At 50.9% G+C, this 16449-nt stretch overlaps 1 protein-coding gene across 2 annotated transcripts in view; it reads left to right on the top strand.

Moving 5' to 3' along the window:
* Window positions 1-16449, top strand: part of SLC38A3 (solute carrier family 38 member 3) — a 33275-nt gene that overhangs the window by 14181 nt on the left and 2645 nt on the right. For both annotated transcript variants that reach the window (XM_020999235.2, XM_020999236.2), the window contains exons 2-15: window positions 4053-4244; window positions 4396-4477; window positions 4960-5075; window positions 8932-9005; window positions 9184-9276; window positions 9797-9878; window positions 11673-11755; window positions 11916-11974; window positions 12280-12453; window positions 12660-12739; window positions 14026-14126; window positions 14498-14622; window positions 15466-15610; window positions 16332-16435. In XM_020999235.2, coding sequence (XP_020854894.1) covers window positions 4135-4244; window positions 4396-4477; window positions 4960-5075; window positions 8932-9005; window positions 9184-9276; window positions 9797-9878; window positions 11673-11755; window positions 11916-11974; window positions 12280-12453; window positions 12660-12739; window positions 14026-14126; window positions 14498-14622; window positions 15466-15610; window positions 16332-16435 — 1428 coding nt within the window. In that variant the 5' untranslated portion in view covers window positions 4053-4134. The remainder of the gene's footprint in view (window positions 1-4052; window positions 4245-4395; window positions 4478-4959; window positions 5076-8931; window positions 9006-9183; window positions 9277-9796; window positions 9879-11672; window positions 11756-11915; window positions 11975-12279; window positions 12454-12659; window positions 12740-14025; window positions 14127-14497; window positions 14623-15465; window positions 15611-16331; window positions 16436-16449) is intronic.

Here is a 16449-nt window from a genome sequence, read left to right as displayed (position 1 = left end):
GTGTGAGTTTTGGGAGATGGTATTCAAGGAGTCTTTCCCTTTCTCTGAGCTATAGCCTCTCTGGAGCCGGTGACCTGCTGACCCCACAACACAGTGAGGAGCCCACAATGTATGTGCTAAGACTAGGTATTAGGGCAGAGAAGTAGCAGCTTTGTTTGGAACCCAGATCAACACTGCCTGGGGACCTGTCTCAGCCTGCCCAGGCTCGGGGGCCAAGGGCTCAGGAGCCCTGGTGGGGCCTGAATTCCTCTCTCTCAGAGACCCAGGGAATGCCAGGGCTCAGGAACTCCTTAGTCAAGGGAGCTCTTCTGGGAATCCAGGATACAAATAGAGCCCAGACCTGGCCTGGCATGAACTGGGTGCAGGAGATGGGAAGAGGAGGAGTTTGAAGGTGAAACATGCCCCCTGCCTTTTAGGAGCCCCCAATCTGAGGGGGGACAGTCCAGCCCCTGCCTTCATGTAGTCCCCCAGTCTCAGAGAGGGAAACGGGTCTTAAACAGGTCTTCCATCAGGCTTAAGGCTGAATCAAGCTCCCTGCCCTCCGAGGGCAGGGGAGGGGCCTATCAGACAGGACTCACCTGGCAAGTGATTCTGAGAACCGTTATGTAGCAATTCAGATAAATTCAGAACCAGCAAAGGCCTAAGTTGATAAGTGTTAGGAGATAAAACTAGATAGGTTTATTTAAGAAAGGCTTGTTGGGAAGGAGGTGGATTCGTGGTCAGATTTTGAAGGGACCTAAAGATATGGATTCTTGGGGCCCCTTCCAAGTAGGGGAGTAAGCTATAAGAAAGTAAAGAAGTAAGGCCTCCTCTTCAGCTGACCAGTCATTTGTCACTTCCCTGCTAGAAGATGTGTCCCCCAGTGTTCTCCTGGTGGGGCCCCAAGAGCCCTCACCAGCTTCTGAGCTGAGCCTTCTGTGGAAGAATCAGACTGCCCTGGGTCTGAGGACTGGGAAGCCAAGCCTCCCTCCTCTCTCCCCTCACTGGCCCAGGGGTTCTGCAGTGGTCCAGAAGGGGTGCCAGAGGAGGGAGGAAGCCTTGCAGCCCCTGCTGCTCCACCACCCCAGGAGGCTGGACAGGCAGGAAAGTCAGTGGGGAGGGGGACAGCACCTACCTGTTGTTTAAGGCTCAGCTTGGGCATGGGAGAAGCAAAATGCCTCAGAGTCAAACCTGAGTCTTGCCCCACTGACTGGAAAGTGCAATGCTCTTTTCCCTATACCAGACTGCCTACCCTTACATGAAGCAGGCATTGACACTGGGAAGATTTGGTTCCCAAATCTCACCTCTGATATTTGGAAGGTGTGTGACTTTGATTTCTCTGGGCCTCAGTTTCCCCATTTGTGGCACTTAGAGCACTGTAAAAGTGGAAGCTATTATTATTTGGACTTGGGGCTGGGCCCATGCATTCTAGAACCCTGGTATTCAAGAGTGTTACACTTGGAGATGCTCAAAGAGAGGCGATGAGAGTGTTCAGTGAGGAATAAGGGTCACTAGAACCCAGGATCCTTGCCTTCTTGATGCCAAGGGAAGCTCGGAGAGCCACAGAGGCTGCATCCTAGCCTGGGGACATTGGCAGAGCCCACAGCACCTGGCATTGCCTGCCCCCCTGGGTGACAGCCCATGGCCCTGGCCTCCCTTTGGACAGGGCTCCCTTCCTCTAGGGGCTGAGCCAGTCCAGGATGTCCTGCTAGAGTGGCCCTCCTGGCTTGACATTGCCTGGAGGAGTGGGGAGGGGGTGGGCACTTTGCCCAGGCACCTTCTGGGCATGGTCTGGGTGGAGCCCCCTGAGGGGCCCCAGGCTGGCAATGGAAAGGGTACAGAGAGTTGTCCAGGCAGTGGGGGCCAAGGGGAGGCAGCTGTCCTTCCTCTGCTCCAGGCTGCCAAGCAAAGGCTGGCACTAATGGTCAGGGAAGACGGGCATGTTGCCCCCTGGGACCCTTAGGAGAGAAAAGAATGTTAGGAAGCAGGGACTATGGGGATCTGGGGGAGAGACTCAAAGCTTCTGTTTGGGGGTCTGGGGAGTAGAAGGGGGAGCAGAAACAGCCTTGGACACTGGGTCCTTGCCAAGGTGGGTAGAGGTGTCTTATTGCAATGCCCAATGTGATGAGGACAAGTGTGTCCCTCTGCTTACCTTCTCAGAAAGAATACGACTATATGAGGATCATAGGGCTTATAAATGAAAGGGCCTTAGATGTCACCAAGTCCAATGTCCTCATCTGGCAGACAAGGAAACTGAGGACCAGAGAAGTTAAGTGATTCACTCAAATTCATACAGCTACTAAGTAAGAAAAAGTTGATGGGGAAATGGATGGGGAACTGACCCCATGGTGACCTCCAGGACTAAAGAATGAACCTTGTTAGAACTCAGATTTGACCAGGCCCCCCCTAGGGCCCGTAGAGCCCCCAATTTGAGATGGTCATTCATGCCCCATGAGATCAGGAAAGGAACCAGACATCCACACTCTCTGCCACCCTCTCCCCCTAAGGTAGAGACACCCCTTCCCAGAGGGAGCAGCGGAGCCCAGAGAGGGGGATGGGGCTGGAGGCTAGGCCTGACCAAGCTGCCAGCCCAGGGACAGTTTCCCAGAGCTCAGCTCCTGGTGCACAGAGGGCCCATTGTTCTTGCTGCCAGTACAGCCCGGCTCCGGGTGCCCTCCCCAACTGCCTGCCGGGCCTTTCTTGGCGGGACTCATTCTCTCCTGGTCACCCTCACCTCCCCCCCCCGACCTAATGCCATGTCCAGTCTACAACGGGTACCGAGGCTGCCCTGTGCCAACCCCGAGGCAGAAGCATCAGCCTAGGCGGATTCTTCCTAGCCCACTCAGTCAATCAATTGATCAAGCAAGCATTTATTAAGCTCCTACTATGTACCAGGAGTTTTCCTGGAACCCTTTGCCCATCTCGGAAGAGCCCCCACTGAGAACATGGTTAATCCAGGAATTCCCCCCCAGGTATCCTTAACTTGCCCCCCAGAGATCCCTAGAACTTTACTCCAAGTATCCAGGTGTTTGAGCATCTGGGATCTAATGGGGTACAGCAATTCCCCTCCCCAAGCCATAGCATCACAGAATCTCAGAATTGGAAGAGGCCTCCGAGGGCATCTTGTCTAAGGTGTATCTGCAACGTCTCAGACCTCCGGAACAGCCTATCCCATTATGAGACACCTCTGACTGAAGGAAGTCTTTCCTGCTCTCTGCTACAGATCTCCACTCTGGCACCTTCCATCCATTGTTCGGAGTTCTAGCCAATGGTTCCAAGAGAAACAAGTCTCACCCTAGCCCTGGGGGGGGCATAAGGGACAGCCATGCTGCCTGGCACATAGTAGGCAGTTTATAAATGCTTGGTAAATGATTGACTGGGGAGCGAAGGGAGTATAGTCACAGTCAGGGATCTGGCAGGGGGCAAGGGGACCCTCAGGCCAGGGCCTCTGGGAACAGAGGCCTCTTCTGGAGCCTGGACACTTTCTCAGATGGTATCAGGTTAAATGCTACTATGGGGGGTAAAGGGGGTTAATTCAGGGAGCTAGTATTGGGGAGAATAGGAAAGAAGGCTGTAGACTGGAGTTAGACCTCACCCTGTGGTCACCTTAGGACAGCCAGATGGGTGTTTCTGCTCCCCTTCCAGCCTTGGAGGGGGCAAGGTGGTTAGCTTGAACTATGGTTACAAAAAGAGACCTAAGGAGGCCAGTGGTGACTTAGCATCAAGAACACTGTATTCAGTGTCAGAGGTCCTGACTGGAACACTGGCTTTGTCACTTTCACTGCCCATTTGACTTTGGGCAAGTCATTTCTTGTCCTGGGACCTCAGTTCTCTCCACAAAATAAAGGAGTCGGGAAAAAATAAAAATAAAAATAAAAATAAAGGAGTCGGGCCAGAAGGCCTCTAAAGTCCCTTTGCAGCTTGCAATTAGGGATCGTTTTATTCTTTGTACTTATATCCTCAGTATCTAGCATAGTGCCAGGCATTATGTTGGTGCTTAATAAATGTTTTTTGAGTTGAATTGAATTGATGGTCCTTGGTTTCTCCTAATGACCCCCCCCTTTTCCCCTTAGAGATTTTACCTGTCTTGAAAGCACGTGATCGGGACCAAAAGTTCTCACTCCCCTGCTGCCCACATCTGTGCCCAGTCCAGCCATGAACCCCCTGGAGGTGCCCGCACAAACAGAGATGGTGGAACTGGTGCCCAATGGCAAACACATGGAAGGACTGTGCCCCGTGGCTTTGCCTCCTGTAGGAGTTGAAAGGTGAGTCCATCATGAAGGGGGTGGTGGGAAGATGGGACAGGGAACGAGGAAGATATGCCAGGCAGGCATGCCCTACCCTAGCTGCACTTGGGGTTTTCTTCTTGACTCAGAGGGGGATGAATGGGGACACTGTTCCTCCTTATGTCCACAGGTGTGAGGGTGGAAGACCCAGCCATGGGGGAGCAGAGGGATTCCTGCCCCGAAATGCCAGCAAAGAGACACACTTCACAGATGTGAGCCCAGGACGGGGTAGATGGAAGATGAGAGGATTTGGGGGCTAGGGATGGAGGCTCTGGGAGGACTTGACCCAAGAATGGAGGGATGGGAAATACCCCAGGGATGGGAATCCAGGGAAGTCAGAGACTGAAGGTGGGTGGGGCCCCATGACAGATTCATGGAGAATAGTTTCTGGCAGGGGCCAGGATTGTATTGAGATAAGTGGATGTGGGCCCTAGGGAGGAATAAGGATCCCAGATAGGGTGGAGATGGGGGCTGAGACTGAACACAGGAATGGGGGTTGAGAATGGGGTCATGGATGAGAGAGCTGGGAGGGATGGCAGGCTTCAGGGCAAGCAAAGGTTTGAGAGAGTGATCTCAGGATATTGGGTGGGGCAAGAAATGGAGAATGGGACATTGCCTCAGGAGTTGTGTCTGGGTGTTGGGGTGGGAAAAGAACTCCTAATACCTCCTCCCCTCTCCCCACCTGTTTCTGCAGTTTGAAGGGAAGACTTCATTCGGAATGTCTGTGTTTAACCTGAGCAATGCCATCATGGGCAGCGGTATCCTGGGGCTGGCATATGCCATGGCCAACACTGGCATCCTGCTTTTCCTGTGAGTGTCTCAATGTCTTCCACGCTGTCTCCCAAACAGCCCCTTCCCTCAGCCCTCTACCCAGAGCCCGCAGGCATCTCTGCTGTTGGAACCTAGCCTGGCCTGGTCTGACCCTAGCTTCTGGGACCCCTGACTAGAGCAGGGCCTGGGCAATCTGCCTGAACCAAGGGTAAGAGAGGGAGGGAGGGGACCATGGCCAAGGGATGGGAGTTCAGGGTGGCACTGGGGTTTCTGACTGAGCCTGGACTCATCCAATGTTAACATAAGCAACAGCTACAGCCCTAGCCTCAGCCCCACCCCTGATGCTGGCTCCAGCCACTGCCCCCAACCAGACACATAGACATACACACACACACACAGAGCTGGGCCCTGATCCTAGGACAGAAGGCAGCAGGGCAGGGGAAGACAGTACACTGTCTCTGTGTCCATGCTGGGGTGTTTATTCCCAGAAAAGGTTTGATATTTTTTTTTCTTTACCCTCAAATAAAAACAGACTAAAATAGGACCAGAGAAGTGAAAAACATGGGGTGATGGGAAAGCAGGCCACCTCCTGAGGCCCCCAGAGTGACCTGAGCTGCCTCCCTGGGCCAGGAGTATATGTGGGCAGGCCTGTAGCCCTGCATCTCTCTGTGTCTCTTTCTCTATAAAGATCTCTTTGCATCACTATCTATATGGGTGTGGGGATGTGTGTGTCTGTGTGCACAGTACATGTGCATTTGAACCCCACTGATCTGGGTTCAAATCTTGGCTCTGCTATGGAAACTTGAGCAAATCATATCTCACTGTAAGATTAGATCAGGGGTTCTCACCTTAAGCTGTGAACTTGGTTTAAAAAAAAAAGATTTTATAACTATTTCAATAGAATTGATTTTCTAGTAATTCTCAGCATTTTATTTCATGCATTTAGAAACACTGTTCTGAGACAGGGGTCCATAAGCTTCAACAGACTCTAAAAAGAGGTCCATGGAACAGAGCTTAAGGACCTTCGGACTAGACCATCTCTTGTGTCTTTCAGCTTTAATCAGCTTTAATCCATTGTGTGTACATGTATTTGCAGATATCGATGTATGTGTATGTGTGCACATGTGTGTCCCATGCATCTGACAGAGAGAATGTGTTTTCATGCAAACTTCCTGGACTTCCTAGAAGGGATGGGCTTCGCCGTTCCTTGGGATTATTGGCTGGGTGTCTGTGCAGATACCCTTTGAGGGAATCTCTCAAGGAGGGAGTCTGACATTCTTTGCTCCTAGGCCCTCCCCAGGTGTTTATGGGTGAGGGTTCATTCAACGTCTTTCTACAGGCCAGAAGAGACAGTAGAAGGGATAGTAATGATTCCAGCGTATAGTTAAAAATGGGTCCCTTGCTTTCTTCCTAGATTCCTATGTTAACTTGCTGGCACACCACCAGATGACCCTGGCTCTGTTCTGTATAGACCACCTGCTTCAGTGTCCTTCCCCCTCCCCATTTAAAAAATTGTATCTATTTCATTTTTAATTTACAGAATAAAACAAGCATTTCTATAACATAGTATAATAAAAAAGATGATTGTGAAGCAGACCCTTTGGGAGCACATTTCTCCGTCTCCCTCATCCCCCAAAACAAAGGAAAGAGGGAGCTTTTTTTTTTGCTAGAGCTTTCCTGGGCACCAAGGGTGGGTGTGAATGCTACACCTCCCCAGGCTCTCAGGTACGTGGGGGAAAGAGGAACAGATGGGATTTAGGGCCGGGACAGTCTGTCTGTCAAGGATTGGGAAGACACGAGGGAGCCTGACATCCCAGATCCATACTCTCCAAAGCCCATCTCAAGTAGGACCCTGCTGCTGTCTTCACAGAATTCCAGCATGCCAGAGTTGGAAGGGCTCTCAGAAGACAGGATTTCCAATGAAAGGGCTTAGAATTGCAGAATGGAACAACTTAGAGAGGCCATAGTGACTGTCCAAAGCCACCCATGCCTGACCAGGGATCCTTCGATGACATCATTCAGCTTTTGTTTTCAGGCCTCCAATATCAAGGAAGCCCACCCACCCCCTCCCAAGGCAACCCATTTCACTTTGGGAAAGCTCTATTAGCAAATTTTTCTTTCCCATCAAATCTGAATCTGCCCCTCTACAGCCTTTGCTCCAAGTTCTGCCCTCTGACCTCAAGAACAAATCTAATCCTTCTTCCATGGCTATGATGACCCCTTTGGCTAAGCATCCCTAGTTCCTGATACTTATATGTCATGCTAGGCTTAGAGTCAAGAAGACCTAAGTTCAAATCTGACCTCAGACACTTAGGGGCTGCATATTCCTGGGCAAGTCATTTAACTTCTATGTGCCTCAGTTTCCTTAACTGTAAAAAGGGGATAATAATAGCTCCTACTCCCCAGGGTCATTGTGGGGATCCCATGTGATAATTTTTGTAGAGTGTTTAGTACAAAGCCTGACTCATAATTTGTGTTAATAAATCCTTGTTTCCTTCCTTCTAAACTTTTCAACACCCCACTCACACTGTTTGGAGACATGCTCTAGCTCATCTCTTTCACATCCTTCCTTCCTCTCTCTCTCTCTCTCTCTCTCTCTCTCTCTCTCTCTCTCTCTCTCTCTCTCTCTCTCTCTCTTTCCTTCTTTTGCACTCTTTTGCACTCGGGGTTAAGTGACTTGCCCAGGGTCACACAGCTAGTAACTATCTAGGCCAAATTTGAATTCAGGTCCTCTTCACTCCAGGGCCAGTACGCCATCCACTGTACCACCTAGCCACCAGCTTTTCTCTTTCATAAAATGTGGTGCTCAGATTTGAATATGGTATTCCAGGGGTGGCCCGGATGGGGCCCAAGACAGTGAAATGATCTCATACTGAACACTGCCTCTCCATTAGATCTAGCCTAATGCTAGAGCTGGAGGGACCCTCAGAACAGAGTGTCTGAGCTGGAAGAGTCCAGAAGATACCAGACACAGACCCTAGAGGTCATGCAATCCAATCTCTTTAGTTTACTGATGAGGAAACGGAGGTTCAAAGAGGGGAAGGGACTTGGAGAGGCAACCTTGTATACAGGAAAGAGCATCGAATCTAGAGCCTTCATTCACTAGCTGAGTGATGCTGAGCAAACTACTTCCCCTTTTTCGAGCCTCAGTTTTCTCACCTATAAAAGGGGAATACCAATGCCCACAGTCCTTACCTCACAGGGTGGTTGTGAGTAACCTATTTCTGTAGCTTGAAAAGTACTATGGAGATGTAAATGAGTGGGTTTTTTTGTCCATACGTGACTTCATCAATGTGGGAATTCCTAGCATGGAAATTCCCTTCATTGACACAGGTCAGCAATCAGTTCATCCTTTATGATCTGGGAGAGCTTCCTCGGGCACCCAGAGGTAATAAGGGACTGGCCCAGGGTCTCAAGGCAGGTATGTGTCAGAGGCAAGACTTAAACCCAATGCTGGCCTTCTATCCACCATGCCCGGCCTCCTTTCTGGGTTATTTTCCTCATCCCCTTCATCCAAGATCACACAGGAAATTAGAGGCAAAGCTAAGACTTAGATTCCGTTCTCCTGGCTTCCAGTCCAGGTTTGTTCTTCCATTAGAAACAGCTAAGTGGTACAATGGTTAGAGCACTGAACCTTGAGTCAGGAGGACCTGAGTTCAAATCCAGCCTCAGATACAGGCACACACTTAACTTTTGCCTTTCTCAGTTTCCTCATCTGTAAAATGGGGATGATGATAATAATAGCTCCTACCTTCCAGGGTTGGCATGAGGACATAGTAACATGGGCTTCACAAACCTGAAAGCGCTATGTAAATGCCAGCTACGATGAGTATTCTGCTTTCTCCCATCCTGACGGCTTCATTTCTCCCCCGCTAATATCCCCTCTCTCCCCCAGCTTTCTCCTCACCTGTGTGGCCCTGCTCTCCAGCTATTCCATCCACTTGCTGCTCAAGTCTTCAGGGATTGTAGGTAAGAGAACTCTTCAGAAAGCCAGTCTCTACCACCCCTAAAAAGCCTTGCTAGATTAGCCCCAAGGTAGAAAGGCCCCAAGCCCAGACTTCAGGTACCAGCTACTGGTATAAGGTTGGAGGGCTCAGACCTTATTATTCCTCATGCCCTGCCTAAAGCCTTCTCTCACATCCTCCAGGTATCCGGGCCTATGAGCAGCTGGGCTATCGAGCCTTTGGGACACCAGGGAAGTTGATGGCAGCAATAGCTATCACCCTACAGAACATTGGAGGTGAGGAAACAGGTGCTACCCCTTTGTCTGGCTTCACTCATACCCTTTAGGAAAATTACTTAATCTTCCCGAAGGTAGGCCTAGAGGACAGAAAGCAAACAGTCACTAAGTCCTAGTGGGAATTTGGGCAAGCCCCTTTGAGCCTCAGTTTTGCCATCTGTAAAATGATAGCATTGAGTTAGGTAATCTCTGAAGTCCTGGATTGGTTAATATCTAGTCCCTTTGATTCCCTTGCTGGTTTATATGGTCTCCTGTGATCCCAGCAGGGTGGGGCGGGTGCTCACCTAGGGTTTCATCCCATTTAAGTTAAGGGTTCTGTGACAACCTGATGGTGCTGAAGCCTGGGCTCATCTCTGCCGCACCCCACCTCCCCACACCCCCACCCCTCTCCACCCTCCCACCTCGTCATACCTCTCTCCCTCACTAATATCCCTATGAGCCATTGGGAAAGGAATGGGGAACATGGCTGATGCTTCTCCTGCCACATCCCCCCAAATGCCCCCTCTACCTCCTTCCCTAGCCATGTCCAGTTACCTGTACATCGTGAAATCTGAAGTGCCCCTGGTCATCCAGACCTTCCTCAATCTACCAGAGAAAACCTCGTAAGAGTCATTCCTATTCCTAGCCTGAGAACCAGGGAACCGGGGGAGGGACAGAAGGGATGGTCATCTGGGTGGAGAGGGAAAGTGGAATGAGCCTGTCCTGAGAACTGAGGGGTTCTGGGAATGGGGAGGAGAGAAAGGGGGCTGGGAATAGTCCCTTCCTGTAGGAGGGGTGGGTTTATACTGGGGAGGAGAGGTGGGCTAGTCCTGAGTTGGCCCGTATTTGAGAATTCAGAGTGTGGGGTCTGGCCCTGGCTGACATTCTACCTAGACCCAGAAGGAGAGAGGGGTGTAGTGTTGAGGGAGGCCTTAGATTCTAAAGGAAGAAGGAAGAGGTGGGGATGTAACAGTCCAGGCCGGACTATTTCCAGGCCAGGACCTCCCCTTGGTTTGTTCTACTCATGTGCTCCCAAGCTCCCACCCCTGGGCCTGGGGCCACGAGCCAGGAATTCCCCACCCCTCCCCCTCACTGGGCCTGGGCTTCTCTCAGAGCCAGGTGCCATGAATGGGGCCTGTCACTTTAAGGAAGCACAATTTGGTGTCGGTACTAGTTATTAATACTCCCGATGGCCTCTCTGTGCCCTTTTCCTCCTCTGACCCTCTCTCCCTTGCATTTCTCCTCCTTCTCTGACCCTCTGTATTCCCTGGGTCCAGCTTTCCAGAAGGAATCACCAAATTATCAATGCCTCTCTAGACCCTCAGCTCCTCTTCTCCTTCCTATCCCACTTTCAGTGGGGGAAGTCAAGTTAAAGCTGAGGACTTCAAGGCAATATTGAGGCAGAATGACTTGATTTGGCATTTTTAGACCTGCATTGGAGACTCAGCTCTCTGCTCACTGATGTTGTGATCTTGTGAAGGCCCTTTCCTCTCTAAGGCTTCAGTTTCCCCATATGTACAATGAGGGAGGCTGGAGTGCATAATATCCAAGACTCCTTCTAGCTGTAACATTCTGTGATCCAAGAATCCCAGGGTTTCCAGAAGGTCCTGCCTTTGGCTGGGGTATACATGTCTCTACTCTCTGTTCCTTTTGCTGCAGCGGTTGAGCAGGGGAGGGGGAGGGGGTGCGGTGACGCTTGTGGAAGCTAGGCCCAGCAGCAACTCCCTCATGGGGGGAGGCGGAGGATGACTGGCCCAAGAAAGGGTGAGGTCAGGGAGAGGGTTTAGCTCTTAAGCTCCTGCTATTTTTAACTTAAGGCCTCTGGGGCTAAACCCCCCATAGCCCAGATTACGCCCAATGATGTAGGCTCTGCCTCTCTGCAGGCCACTGAGTCTAAGGCCCTGCTCCTGCCAACACCAGGAGCCTTCCCCCTGACCCTGGAAGGAGACCTCAGAGGCTGTTCCCTTCCAGTCCTGGCCACAAGAGGGCCAAGGACCAGCACATGCCCTTGGGAAGGGATAGGGACGGAGGAACAAAAAACGAAATTGGAGTGAGGTCAGGATTCTAGGAGACTCTTGAGGAGCGATACCCCTAATTGCTCCCAAATCCTCATTCCCAGGCCACCTGAGCCCTCCCCACCACCTCCCCCCGCTTCCTAGCTCCCTCAACATCTCAGGGTCCCCAGCCTTGACCTCGCCCCTACTCATGTCCTGCAAGGGGGCTCATTCTGGGCTGTGGGGTCCACTGGGGAGGCCACATCCAGGGAGAAAGTCGGGGGGGACCCAGGCTCCCGGGGTGGAAGGCGAGGGATCCCAGAGGACAGGACCATGTCTCCCCCTTCACACCAGGGGTCCCTGACCCTGGGGGCCACACGTTCTGACACCTGTTCTATGCCCTCTCCTCCCCCTTCCCTCCAGGGATTGGTACATGAATGGGAACTACCTGGTGATCCTGGTCACAGTCACCATCATCCTGCCCTTGGCTTTGATGAGGCAGCTGGGTAAGAGGGGGGGCGAGGGCTGGGCCAGAGGGGGAGACACTGGCTGCAGGGGTAGGATGGGGAAGTGGGTGGTCCTGGTGCCCTCGGGGAATGGGATGGGGCTGGGGTGAGGACAGGGGGACAGGCCTTCGGTTCTCACCCTCCCCACCTCTACCCTTAGGATACCTGGGCTATTCCAGTGGCTTCTCCCTCAGCTGCATGGTGTTCTTCCTGATTGCAGTGAGTGAGGCCCCCTGCCCCCCAGCCCTGCACCCACCTCTGAGGTGGAAACATGGCCCCTATCTCCAGGGACCCCAGCTGTGAGGGGGGAAACATGGTCCTAACCTGTGAGAGACTCCAATATCAGGGGAGAAATAACTCTGCCGGAAGCTAGGTCATGCTGGGTGAATTCTGAGTACCTGGGACCAGACAATAGGGTCCTTGCCAGCTGGGCACAGTGTGGGCTTCCATATATCGCTGACCATGAGCTTAGGGAGCCTGACAATGCCTGTGTTGGGTACTCAGTAGCATCCTTACTCTCCCAGGTCATCTACAAGAAGTTCCAGGTCCCATGCCCACTGTCCACATTCTCTGCCAATGTGACGGGTAACACCAGCCATGTGCAAATCATCATGAAGGATTCCTCGGGTGGGGACCCCCTCATCCAGGCCTCCAACGATGAGATCTGTGTCCCCAGCTTCTTTACCCTCAATACGCAGGTGTGCTGGGGCCAACTGGGCCAAGTGGGTGGGTGCCAGCCCTCAAGGGTGGGGAGGGAGGGCCTTGAAACACTGAGGTCCCTGAAACACTGAGGTCCCTCACCTCCAGGGTCGGGGCTTTGTATTGTGCCCTGGCTGGGGGTCCCTCAGGTAGGTGGGGAAGGTCCATGCCGCTAAGGGCCAACAGCACCTCCTGTTATCCACAGACAGCATACACCATCCCAATCATGGCCTTCGCTTTCGTCTGCCACCCAGAGGTGCTGCCCATCTACACAGAGCTCAGGGAGTGAGTATGATCAGGGTGAAATGGGAAGAACGCTGGATTTGAGGTCAGAAGACCTAGAGTCAAATCCTGGCTTTGTTACTTCCTAAGTGACTCTGGGCAAGTCACTTAACCTTGGTAGGTTCCAATTTCCTTATCTCTAAAATGAGGGGGTTGAACTAAAATGACTTCTGAATTACTAGCTCTGAATCTGTAACCCTGTGACACTTCTGAGAGGCAATGCCTCTCATCTAAGAGTTAAGAAATCCATGCTCTTACTCATTGGCTGGAAGACCTTGGGCAAATCCCTTTCCTTCCTAAGTCTCCTCATTTGTAAAATCTATACCATGTTGCCATTTGAGAGACAGTAGGATATAATGGGAAAAGCCCTGATCTGAAAAGCAGGATAGCTGGATTCGAGTCCAGCTGTGAGCAGAGCAAGCCCATTTTTCATCTCTGGGCCTCAATTTCCCCATATTTAAATTGAGGAGATTGGAGCAGTGGAACTAAGGATCCTTCCAACTCTGACCCTTCATGTCCCATATCCAGGGGTCCTTCCCGCTTGGACCCTTCATGTCTCATATCCAAGGGTCCTTCCAACTCTGACCCTTCATGTCCCATATCCAGGGGTCCTTCCCGCTTGGACCCTTCATGTCCCATATCCAGGGGTCCTTCCCACTTGGACTCTTCATGTCCCATATCCAAGGGTCCTTCCCACTTGGACTCTTCATGTCCCATATCCAAGGGTCCTTCCCACTTGGACCCTTCGTGTCTCGTATCCAAGGGTCCCTTCAGCTTGGACTCTTCATGTCCCATATCCAAGGGTTCTTCCAGTTCTGATCGTCTATGAAACGATATAATAGATCAAGAACTGGACTTAGAGTAAAAAGACCTGAGTTCAAAAACTTCTTCCAAAATTTACTAGCTGTGTGACCATGGTCAATCACTTAACCTCTCTGAATCAGTTTCCTTATCCATACAATTATTTTTCCCGTGAAAAGGGATGATATCACTTATGATACCTTCCTCACAAGATTAGAGACAATGTATATAAAACATAAACCTGAAAGCAGGACATATCTATGGCAGTAATTATTATTGTTCTAAGGACCTGCCCGATTCTGATATTCTAGAACTCCATGGCATTTGTCTCTTGCTTAATCTTGTTCCTTCCTCACAACCCCACCCCCAACTCCATCCTCCAAGAATAGACTTCATTCCTGAGCATTGACTATGTGGGGAGAGGGGAGAGCAATCTCTGGTGCGGGATGGGTCCCCTCCAGCTTAATCCAACCCTTGCTCCCCTACAGCCCCACGAAGCAGAAGATGCAACACATATCCAACTTGTCCATTGCCGTCATGTATGTGATGTATTTCATGGCTGCCCTCTTTGGCTACCTCACCTTCTATGGTACGAGAAAAGTAGGCAACAAGGCTGGCATAAAAGCCAGATTAGGATGTGGGTCCCCATGTGCTAGAGGAAAAAAGAAGCCAGGTGTCAGGGGCGATATTCCCAAAACCTAAGTGAGTCTTCGAGGCCAGGGGTCAGTCAGTCAAGTGCCTGGCAAGGTGCTGAGTGCTGGTGATCCCTGACCCAATTGGGTCTGGGAGGGCAGGGGTCAGAGACTGCATCTACTAGACCTGGGTGGGTCTGGGAGGGCAGGGGTCAGAGGTCTGGGAGGCCTTTAGATGGACTCAGGTGGAAGTGGGAGGTGGGGAGCTGTGAATCAGGGGCTATGTCCCAGTCCCAGACTGGGTTGTGTCAGGAGCTGTGTTCCACAGATCGGGTGGAGTCAGAGCTCTTGCACACTTACAACAAAGTGGATCCTTTTGATGTGCTGATCCTGTGTGTCCGAGTGGCCGTGCTCACAGCTGTCACCCTCACTGTCCCCATTGTCCTTTTTCCGGTGAGTTGGACCCAGTTTCTCAGGGAGAGCTCAGGGTTCATAGATCATAAGGTCATAGTTCATAGAATCATAGATTCAGAGCTGGAAAGGGCTTTAGAGGTCACCTGGTCCAACCAGTTTATTTTACAGCTGAGGAAACTGAGGCTCAGAGAGGTTGTAACTTGTCCAAGGACACACAGCTAGTAAGTGGCAGAGCCAGGATTTGGGCTCGGGTCCTCTGACTCCAAATCAAATCAAGCACCCTTTGATTTCATCCCTTTATTGGGGTTGAGGGAAGAGACAGGGATAGTGAAAAAGCGCCCAAAGTTCTCAGGTGAGGAACCGGGTATGACAGCTACAAAAACCAGCCCTGGGAAACAGAGCTTACTCTGTGGGTTCTGCCCCAGAGCCAATGTAATCGAGTAAAAAGAACACAGAACTTGGAGTCAAAAATCCTGAGTCCAAATCCTGGTCTCCTACCATGCGACTTCAAACAAGTGTCTGAGCCTCAGTTTCCCCTTCTGTAAAATGGAAATAAAAACACTCGAATCACCTAGTTTCACAGGATTGCTATGAGGAAAGTGCTTTGTAAACATGTAAAAGTCAGAGAAAAGATGTGTTTCCCTTTTCACTTCATCCCACTGAGCCCTGCTAATAAGTAAAACGGGAACAATGCTCACCCGACCTTTCTCAGGGAATTGTGACATCTCTGAAGGAAGCACTTTGTCAACCTTGCTTCACTCCAGAATTGTGAACTGCAGGGCAGTGGAGTTACAGGCCCCTCCCCCTACTCCGCCTGCCCTCGGGAGGCCCAGCCTCTGTACTGAGGGATTAGGGTTGCTGTCTCCCATCTCCCACCCCCAGGTGCGGAGGGCCATCCAGCAGATGCTGTTCCAGGACAAAGAGTTCAGCTGGCTTCGGCACTCACTCATTGCTGTCATCCTGCTGATCTGTATCAACCTATTAGTCATCTTTGCCCCCAACATCCTGGGCATCTTCGGAATCATTGGTGAGAATCCCAGCCAGGGCCAGAGCAGAGGAAGCAGAGCCTCACCAACCTTTGGTGCGCTCTTGGGACCCACCCCTGTCAACACGTTTCTTCTCAGTCTAGGGGCTGCTTACTTAATGGGCCGCCCATTAGCACATATCACATTGTCTCTTTCCATAAGTAACTCATTATTTTTGTCTTGACTTTTTTTGATCCTAAGACTAACTGTTGGCTTTTTTTTAATCCTCTTTGAGGTTCTTAGACCCAAATAGGGCTGATTAATTAAAAAAAAAAAGTTAAAACATTCAGCTGATAACCAAAGCATCAGCACAATCAAAATTAGAATGGTTTGTTGATAGAAGGATTCAATTTTAGAGTCAGAGAACTTTGGTTAGAAAACAGTCTCTGCTGGGGGCAGCTAAGTGGCTCAGTGGCTAGAGCACTGGCCCTGGATTCAGGAGGATCAGAGTTCAAATCCGACCTCAGATACATAACACTTACTAGCTGTGTGACCCTGGGCAAGTCACTTAACCCCACTGCCTAACCAAAAAAAAAAAAAAAGAAAAGAAAACAGTCTCTGCAAGTCACTCCCTCTCTTGGTAGCTAGGTTTCCCCATCTTTAAAAATGAGGAGTTTCTACTAAATGATTGTCTCTAGCCCTGGGAACATCAGCCAGAAGACAGCTCCTGCTCCCTTTGCTGGCCGGCTGAGATTCTAATCCCTCCATTATCTCTCCTCCTAGGCGCCACTTCCGCCCCCTGCCTGATCTTCATCTTTCCAGCAATCTTCTACATCCGAATTGTGCCCAAGGACAAAGAGCCACTGAAGTCCACTCCCAAAATATTGGTACATAACTGTCA

The sequence above is a fragment of the Phascolarctos cinereus genome, unplaced genomic scaffold, assembly GCF_003287225.1.
Source record: "Phascolarctos cinereus isolate Bilbo 61053 unplaced genomic scaffold, phaCin_HiC Scaffold_4;HRSCAF=312, whole genome shotgun sequence".
In the NCBI taxonomy this organism is placed as follows: domain Eukaryota; kingdom Metazoa; phylum Chordata; class Mammalia; order Diprotodontia; family Phascolarctidae; genus Phascolarctos; species Phascolarctos cinereus.
Note: the sequence above shows the minus strand (reverse complement) of the source record. Positions and strands in the feature narration are given on the sequence as shown.